The sequence below is a fragment of the Prionailurus bengalensis genome, chromosome D1 (genome assembly GCF_016509475.1).
Source record: "Prionailurus bengalensis isolate Pbe53 chromosome D1, Fcat_Pben_1.1_paternal_pri, whole genome shotgun sequence".
Taxonomy (NCBI): domain Eukaryota; kingdom Metazoa; phylum Chordata; class Mammalia; order Carnivora; family Felidae; genus Prionailurus; species Prionailurus bengalensis.
In genome coordinates, this window is record NC_057346.1 from 106,578,910 (window position 1) to 106,588,454 (window position 9,545).

At 44.9% G+C, this 9,545-nt stretch overlaps 1 protein-coding gene across 2 annotated transcripts; it reads left to right on the top strand.

Annotated features, from left to right (window-relative positions):
• The first annotated feature begins 1,344 nt into the window (after positions 1–1,344).
• Positions 1,345–4,622, top strand: LOC122483876 (mammaglobin-A-like). Of its 2 annotated transcripts, XM_043581391.1 has the most exons (3): positions 1,345–1,458; positions 1,842–2,029; positions 4,402–4,622. In XM_043581391.1, the coding sequence occupies exons 1-3, from the start codon at positions 1,404–1,406 to the stop codon at positions 4,438–4,440; spliced, it is 282 nt and encodes a 93-aa protein (XP_043437326.1). In that variant the 5' UTR covers positions 1,345–1,403; the 3' UTR covers positions 4,441–4,622. The 2 variants fall into 2 exon arrangements, with proteins under 2 accessions (XP_043437326.1, XP_043437325.1); XM_043581390.1 differs by lacking the exon at positions 4,402–4,622 and having other exon boundaries at positions 1,842–2,101.
• The last annotated feature ends 4,923 nt before the right edge of the window (positions 4,623–9,545 follow it).

The following is a 9,545-nucleotide window of genomic DNA, read 5'->3' on the forward strand; positions in this document are numbered from 1 at the left end:
ACCCAGGCCCCCCAGTTAGGGGCTTTTTGCTGCCTCCTTTGTAAGAGGTAAGCTCCACAGGAGCAAGGTCCTGGTCTGACAGCTGAATCTGGAGCATGCAGCACAGGATCCACTCATGGGGGAAGCTCATGGTTACCTTTGAACAATGGATGCTTGGATGGATGCATGGATGGATGGATGGATGGATGGATGGATGGTACCTCCCATGTATTCATGATTACCTTGTTGTAAGCCCCACAGTAAGTTCTTTACAGCATGTCTGTCATCCTTGCAAAACCAGGTGTGGTCTGGTTTATTTACATATTAGAAATGAGGCAAAAGAAGCTTGAAATAACCAGCAATTTAGCCCTCAGAAACTTCATGATTATTTCCTGCATCCAAAATTTAAATCCACATCTTGGGGCACCTGGGTGACTCAGTCAGTTGGGCGTCCAACTTCAGCTCAGGTCATGATGTCACAGTTTGTGAGTTTGAGCCCTGTGTTACGTTGGACTGGCTGCTGTCAGCTCAGAGCCTGCTTGGTTCCTCTCCCCCTCTCCCCTGCCCCTCCTCCCACTCATGTGAGCGCGCGCGCGCTCTCTCTCTCCCTTTCTCAGAAACAAACACTGAAAAAATAAAATAAATCCACATCTGCTTGAGCCCAGTCCCTACCACCATTCCTCCATTCAGGACTGCCTCTGGGGAGTGATCAGTTGCTCTGCTGCTTCACATCACCTTTAACTGATGGGGAAAAAAAACCCAAACAACGAAAAAAAAGATTATTCATAGATTCAGAATAGAATGAATTTATGAAATTAATTAATCAATTGAGATAGTCTTTGCACAAACAGCCTTTAGAGAAAGTTAGACATTGTTAGGATTTCCTAAACGTCCAGCCCCTTGTTAAAAGGGTCTAGAGACACGGGAAGTCTGCCCTCCTGAGGAGCTATCTGGTATTGCACCGAGCCCAGATGCATAGTGAGCCCATAGGAACACAGGATACGAAGCTATCCATCTGTTGAAGGAGGACAGGTGGAAGGAGACTAATAAAGACCGCAACAATAATAAAACAACAAGGATGACAACACAGGCGCACTGTGTCGTCGTCTCATTAGCTAGCAAGCACTTTTGCATTAATTTCATCTAAAGCCATGTTATCATTATTGCAGTTCCGAAACAGTTTTGGGTCCAACAAGCTGTCTCCTTGGTTTCTACAAACAGGGCACAGGCTGGCTGAGCTGATTCTTGCTGTCATTTCCTGGCCCAGTGCCACGTTTACTGTGTGACTCAGTCCCTCACTTCGGGGAGGGCTTAAGGTGATGGCCGGGAGAATAAAAGGAGGAGTTCTAGGTGCTCAGCTCCCAAGTGAGTTCTTTCTTCCCTGCCACGTCGGACTGACCGGCTAACGCCAGCTGCCCTCAACCATGAAGCTGCTGAGAGTCCTTGTGCTGGTTGCACTCCCCCTTTACTGCTTTGCTGGTGAGTCTGTGCAGCAAGGACAGGTTTAGGGCTGTTGGTCGTGTCAGGGCCCTCTGGAAGACCTCCAGTTCCCCAAATTCAGGCCAACAGGCTCCACCTCATTTCTTCAGCGTCTTTGTTTTTCATGGTTATGTAGTGTTTGGCTTCTCTGGGCTGTGGAGGTAGTGCAGGGGTGGAAAGGGGGCACAGATATTTTCAGGCTTAAGGAAACCGTAGGTCCTGAGTTTACTCTCTGAGAACTGAGAACTCAAGACCATTCACCATCATCTTTCTGAAAGTATGAGTCTACTGGGATGCAGATTGGATGACCAACATCCTAGGTGCTCCCAAAAAGGGGCTTCAGGGCTACCGAACTGAGATCGCTTTTATGTGTTTTCTTTCAGGTTCTGGATGCCCATTTCTAGAGGAAGTGGTTAACAAAACAATCAGTCCTGAAGTGAGCGTTAGTGAATACCAAAATTTTCTTCAGGATTTTGCTCAGACTACTGAGGAAAAAGAGGCCTTGGCTGATGCGAAGCAGTGTTTTCTCAACCAGTCAAACGAAACTCTGCACAACTTTGCACAGATGATGGTAATTACAGTTTCTTCTGATGTGCTTTCAAACCACGGGGCAGGGACTAGTAGGCTCTACGTTTGTCACTAATGATGCCAAAGCAAGTGTTCAACATGCTTTATTTTATTTCAGTGAATGTAATTGTGGCTGCATGTGAGTACTTTGACATCAAGAAAGCCAGCCAAGGTCCCAGTGCCGATTTGCCTCTGCACTTCTTGGAATCTTTAGTGAATGATAAATGAAAAAGGCAAATGAGGGACAATATTCGTATAAAGGCTGAACTACCCTTCAGTATCCTAGTACACACTCACACATCCACACACAAACTTTCTTTTTTTTTTTTCCTTTCTTAAGTTTATTTCTTTACTTTAAGGGGCAGGGGGAGAGAGCACGCATAGAGGAGGAGCGGACACAGGGAGAGAGAGAGAATCTTAAGCAGGCTCTGTCCTATCAGTACAGAGACCGATGTGCCTCAATCTCAGGAACTGGGAGATCATGACCTGCCAACTGAGCCACCCAGGAGCCACAATATTTTCCTTTTTGTAAATTCTTTATTTATTTTTGAGAGAGAGACAGAGAGACAGAGTGTGAGTGGGGGGAGGATCGGAAAGAGAGAGAGACACAGAATCAGAAGCAGGCTCCAGGCTCTGAGCTGTCAGCACAGAGCCCAACCTGGGGCTCAAACTCATGAACCACAAGATCATGACCTGAGTCAAAGTCGGATGCTTAAACGACTGAGCCTCGCAGGCGCCCCTCATTTTTTTTCTTTGTTTTGAAATTTTTTTGTTGACTTTTATTAAGTACACTCTCCACCCAACGTGGGCTCGAACTCACAACACTGAGATCAAGAGCCACAGGCTCTCCCTACAGAGCAAGCCAGGCATCTCCACACTCATTTTCTATCAAGGTAAAACACATCTGATTCTCAAGAAGTCCCTTACTTGTAGAAGGCACCGGCATCAATGATCCCCTTCTTCGTAGGAACAAATAATAAAATGTTCATGAGAATGTTTTAATAGAGTCCAGAAGAACCCATTATGGAGAAGATTCTGTACCTCTTACTAAAAGAATTTAAAATGTGCTTTCAAGCAATCAAAATTTGTCAGTATAAATGATGGGATTCCTCGACTATTAATTAAATACCCCATAGATGACAAGGACAGATCCTGGGTATGAATCGGCCTTGGGGGATGGAATTGTTGAAAACAACAAGCAGTGTTTCGTTCTCCATAATGTATTCCCTATCTTGATACTCCTATGGAAACATTCCAGGGTAGACAATTTAGAAATACTGCCAAAGCTAAAGACAAAAGTGTTCATCACTCAGAAGAGCCAACATGGATGAACCTTGAGGACCTTATGACAAAGGAAATAAGCCACCAAAAAAAGAAAGACAAATATGTTGCATGGGTTCATTTATATCGGTTTTCTAGAGTAGCCAGTCTCCTAGAAACAGAGGGTAGAATGGTGGCTTCTAGGGGTTGGCTAGTATGGAAAATGGGGATTGTTCAGTGGGTATAGAGCTCAACAATAGCAAGGCGAAAATGTTCTGGAGATTGGTTGCACCACAACATACATAGACTTAACACTGCAGAACTGTATACTTACAAAGATGAAAATGGTCAATTTTATCTTATGTGTATTTAGCATAACTAACCATTTTAAAAAGTGAAATTCCCTTCAATCAAGGATAATGGAATGGGGCTTTTTGTTGTTGTTTGTTTCGAAGTTTATTCACTTTGGAGAGAGAGACAGACAGAGTGTGAGCAGGGGGTGGGGGGGAAGAGAGAGAGGGAGACACAGAATCTGAAGCAGGCTCCAGCTCCGAGACGGCAGCTCAGAGCCCATGGGGCTCGAAACCATGAACCAAACTGTGAGATCATGACCTGAGCCTAAGTCGGACGCTTAACTGACTGAGCCATCCAGGTGCCCCTGGAATGTTTTCTTTGAAAATGTCGATTAGACTGATGGCTTGGAGTGCACATCTCCACTGTTTTGTAAGTGTCAAAGGTAAAGTTCTCGGTGTCAGACCGTTTTCGGTATTTCTAACACGTACGGCCACGCCAGAACTCAAAAACTACCCATTTCCTTGTATTTGCGCTGAGACTTAATGATTCTTTGTTGAAATAAATGCACCCTGATAAATATAGGGATCCCTGTTGGGGAAGAGATCTGGAAACACCAGCACCTGTTTGGCATCAGTAAAGTCTCCTGATTGTTGCCATGACAGACAAGATCACTCTGATCTTGACTCGAGCACAATCCTTCTTGGATACCAGATGTGTGTGGACAAATCCTAGAAGCCAAGAAGAAATCAGTGTTTTTCAACTCTTGACTTTGGAACAGAGAGCTGAACATCGGAGTCATGTCTCTGTGTTTTTTTTTTCCAGCAAATAATGTATTCCAGTATATTGTGTGCCATTTTTTAACTTTCCCCAAGACCAGAGACCCTGAGGACTACAGAGAATGGTCAGCAACTGACGGCCGGTGAATATAAACCACGACTTTTCTTCCTTCTTTCTCTTTTCATCTATAAACTGCAAGACAACTGTTGAAACCTCAAATACATTTTCATTTCAATAAAGCATCTGCAAATGGAAAATTCTTTTCATGTGATGTGATCAAAATGGAGGCTGTGGAGAGCCTCCTGTGCCTGAGCTCACGCCCACACACACGCTTATAGGGAACTGCTCCTTGGAGAGCACATGGGTGAAGGACTGAGGAATCTGAAAAACGCTCTGTTCCTTCCCACGTGTAGCACAACTGGGGTCCTCACTCTGGAAATGTGCTTTTCCACCCTCGTGGCCCCCATTTTCCCTGGGACTATCTCTGAAGTCCTCAAGACCTAGGCTTTGCTGATTGGACTACATGCAGTACCCCTGATCCACTGGTGCGGCTAGGCCCCCTTCTCAGCCCTCTGCACCTGACCCAAGTGAGTGGGGTCAGGAGTAAAGCCAGGGAGAGATGTGACTTATCCAAAGCAGGGGTGAATCCTGGCTTCATTTTATTTATTTACTTTTTTTAATTTTAATTTTTGGGAGACAGAGAGAGACACAGAGAGGGCATGAGCAGGAGAGGGGCAGAGAGAGAGGGAGACAAAGAATCTGAAGCAGGCCACAGTCTCCCAGCTGTCAGCACAGAGCCTGACCGGGGGCTCCAACCCATGAACCATGAGATCATGACCTCAGCTGAAGTCAGATGCCTGACTGACTGAGGCACCAGGCGCCCCATAGAATTTATTTTTCTTGTAATGTTTATTTATTTATTTGAAGAGAGAGAGAACACGAGCAGGAGAAGGGCAGAGAAAGGGAGAGAGAGAGAAGCCCAAGCAGGTTTGGAGCTGTCAACACAGAGCCTGATGTCGGGCTCAATCCCACCAACCCTGAGATCATGGCCTGAGCTGAAATCAAGAGTCAGACACTTAACTGAATGAGCCACCCAGGCCCCCCCCAAAAAGTGTTAGAATTTCTTGAAAATGATTAACCAAAAGTGACTGTCATCATAATGAATATAGACCCATGAACCAGAGTGGAGCATACTCTTCTTTATACCAGTGCAGTTGTAAGGTACGGTATTTAATATGGTTTTTATGGAAACTGGCCAAAAGGACCTAAGACCTACAAAAGTCATAATGGATCCCTGCCATCTACCTTCTCCCACACACCTCAGGGTCAGTGACTCCATTAGGCCCAGGCTAATGGACCCTTGCCCATTTCCACACCTTAAAAGACCCCCCCTATTACACACACACACACATACACACACACACACACACACACACACACACACACACACACACATTTATTAAGAACTCATGGGCCATACTCAGTTCTCAGTGCTTTGGGTGTGTCCTCAGTGGAGAAGAAAGCCCACCCCTCTCTCTGCCTCTCAATAATAGGAAACTCAGTCCACCCTCTCTTTCTCTTTTGGACCATAAGAGGAGAGGAAAAGGAAGACATTTGGCCATAGGAACTGGAGGTGGACACATAGATAGGCAGAAATTTGCTTCTGTCCAGAAGGACCCTGGACCATTTCATGAGTGAGTCTACCCAGGGAACAGAGCCAATTTCATGCAAGAATTGATAATGAAGGTGATTGAAGGACTGGGGCAGCAGAAAGGGAAGAGGAAGGATGCCCGATGATTAATCGTTGGAAAAGGCAGTACTAAATCTAGAAATAGAACAGGAAAAAGAAAAAAGGAGATTGTATAGAAAAGTAAATCCAGTAGTACATCAACGAATGTGCTTAAGGGTAAAGGTATATGGATGTTCTCCTGCATTACACCATTACACCATTTGTGTAACTCTGAAGTTATTTCCAAGGACAAAGTTAAAAACTGCATTCCTGAGGCAAAAACGTATTGTGATGAGCACAGACTCTTCATTCTTTCCCTGATGATGAACGATGTTGAGCATCTTTTCATGTATCTGCTGGCCATCTGGATATCTTCTGCCCATTGACAAATGGGATTATTTGTGGGTGCCTAGGTGGTTCAGTCATTAGGCATCTAACTTTGGCTCAGGTCATGATCTCATGGTTTGTGGGTTCGAGTTCTGTTTGGGTGAGCCCCGCTTCTCTCTCTCTCTCTCCCCACCCCCATCCTGGGATTCTCTCTCATTCTACCCTCCCTTACGTGCACTTTCTCTCTCTCTCTCCAATAAATAAATAAATAAATAAATAAATAAATAAATAAATAAGATTATTTGGTTTTCTATGGTGCCAGAGAGAGCATTTTCGACAATATGCTTTCCTCCTTTTTTTGGTCTTTAATAGAGCTTTTTCTGAGAGGAGTTTTAGGTTCACAGAAAAATTGAGCAGAATACACAGAGAGTTCCCATAGATCTCCTACTCATGCATATGCACAGCCTCTCCCACCGTCAACATCCCCACCAGATGGTACGTTGGTTACAACTGATGGGCTTCTATGGACACATCCTTATCACCCAAAGTCCATGCTGTACATCGGGGTTCATTCTTGGTGTTGTACACTCTATGCATTTTGTGAAATGTATGTGATGTGCACCCCCCCCCATTACAGTACAGAAGAACTTCACTGCCCTTAAAACCATCTGAGGTCTGCCTGTTCATTCCTTCGTCTCCCCAACCACTGAGAACCACTGCTGTTCTCAATGTGCCCATACTTTTGACACTTCCAGAATGCCTGCCACTGAATGCAGAGATCTAGTAAAGCTCCAAGTCCCTTAGAGAAGCTGGAGCCACTCAATGGGAGAAGTCTGGGCTCTTAAATTCCTGGAGGTGGTCATGATGGGTCTTGGACAAGCCACTGGGAGCACCGTGCTCTCGGTCAATGTAACACCTATTTAGAATGTCCAGCAAAGTGGAACAAATTATCTATGGTACTGTCTAGAAACACTATCTCATGGTGATCACTAAAAGCAGTTGACTTTTATTCCATTTCATGGTCATGTTTTTACAAATGTTTTGGTGTTTCTTTCTTTTCAAGAGACAGAGACAGAGAGAAGCAAAGTGCAAGCAGGGAAGGCGCAGAAAGAGAGGAGACACAATCCGAAGCAGGCTCCAAGCTCTGAGCTGTCAGCACAGCTGACATATTTTCCAAAAGTATGGAACCCAACAACTGAAAACTGGTTTCAAAACAATTAAAGTACTTAGAATTGTATTTTTTTTAACACATAGGAATATGCAGTGTGAAATAGTTCTTACATCCTGTTTTACTCTCTCATTAGTTTCTCTCACCTCGTGGGTCTTTACTCAAATGTCTCTTGCTCAGTGAGAAGAGTAGCATTTTTAGATTTTTCCAAGTCTCCATGTCAGGCTCAGTAGAAGACAGCTGGTTTTGCATGTTTGCTTCAGTCTTAAACGTGGCAACATCACCTGTCATGTAGCTTCTGAACAACTCCACTGTACATTTATGAGAGAATGAGAGTAACCCAGGAAAATAAAACTTAAAACTTACTATTAAAATCACTTTCTCTCAGTCCCACTGAGTCTTGGGGTCCCCTCAGCAGCCCCTAAAACCACTACAGTGTGTAAATGTGTCCGTACATACAGTAACATTTCTTCTCTGCATACCAAAATGATAAGAACCAGGGAGGACTCTTAAGTTGAAAGGTTAAACACATGTATGGGACTCCAGGAAAAAAACATCAAAATTTGTAATGAACATTATTATTATTACCTCACCCAATGAATAGAGAAAATCTCTTAATTATTTTAGTAAACTTAATTTGATAAAATCTCGTTATCGTTTTTAGTACAAATTCTAAGTGAAGAGGAAAAAGAAGAAAACTATTCCGAAACACACAAAAAAGAAATTCATTGTCAAAGTCAACAGTAAACTTCTCTCCAAAATAATCAGTGCTAAAAATACTTCCATGAAAATCAGGGTAACGGAATGCCTGAATAGATTCATAGTTACTCAACGTTGATTTGTAAGATCTAAATGTCGTATGAAAATAAGAAGAAAAGGGGAAGAGCCAAGATGGCAGAACAGCATGGAAGTTGTTTTTGTATCTCACGTCCGTGAAATACAACCAGATAAACACTAAACAAACCTGTACACCTAGCAAACTGATCTGAAGATTAACACAATAATCTGCACAACCTGCACCACAGAACTCAACAGGTACAGGGGGCGGAGAGGTGAACCAGGGTAGAGAGAAGCTGCAGATGGCAGGAAGCTGTTTTTGCTTGTGCACAGAGGACAGAGACGGGGGGAGGGTACAGGACAAACACCCTCCCCCAAAAGCAGCTGGAGAGAAAGTGGAAAAGTGGAGACAGCCACAGGGGACTGAACTACAAAGGGAGAAAGGAGACAGGAGAGGGTATAGATTCCATTAAGACTCTATAAACAAGGGGAGCACAGAGTCTGAAATGCCACTGCTGATACCTGGTGGTGCTCTGGTGGGAAGGGTGAATCCCCAGGAGCAGACTGAAGTCCGGAGACCTTTGGGCCACATGGGGAGAGGTGGTTCTCCTGCTGGGAGGACACTGGGAGAGGCTGTGTGGCTCCCCCATAGGCAAAGGCCCCATTGTACCTGGAGAACAACCATATTCACAGTTGCTGCAACATGGTCACTAGGGTGAAGCCTGGTGCCAGAGATGTGTTGTGATTTTCCAGAACCCCTGAAACACTGCTGCTACAGGATCGCATGCACTTTTTCTGGGGTGGGTTGTCACCCGGCCGCAGGCTCTGGGCATCGGTAGCAGCATGGTCCTGTGAACGTTCCTGGGTGTGGCCCGCACCTTGCCATTGCTGGTTCGACCCTCTGCAGAGGGGCAGAATGGGTCAAAGCCACAGTCCCTCAGAAGTAAGGGGTCGGGAAACACTGCCACATCTGAGATAAAACATAGGAGGGAGGTTCTGCCTGGGGCTTGGTCACGGACGGTGTAAAAGCAGGGAGTGGACACAAGCCAAAGAAAAGGATAGGTGCTCAATTGCTGATCAGGGAGAACAGAGTTCTGATACTAGAGACTGGGTACCTGGGTGAGGGCATGTTCACCGCTCCCACGCATGCCCACACACGCCCCTACAAGTGCCACAAACATCTACCCC

Excerpts from the sequence above, each read along its gene's own strand:
- LOC122483876 (XM_043581390.1), top strand. The coding sequence starts at position 1,404 with ATGAAGCTGCTGAGAGTCCTTGTGCTGGTTGCACTCCCCCTTTACTGC. Across the intron at positions 1,459-1,841 it reads CCCCCTTTACTGCTTTGCTG|GTTCTGGATGCCCATTTCTA; the intron begins GTGAGTCTGTGC and ends GTTTTCTTTCAG.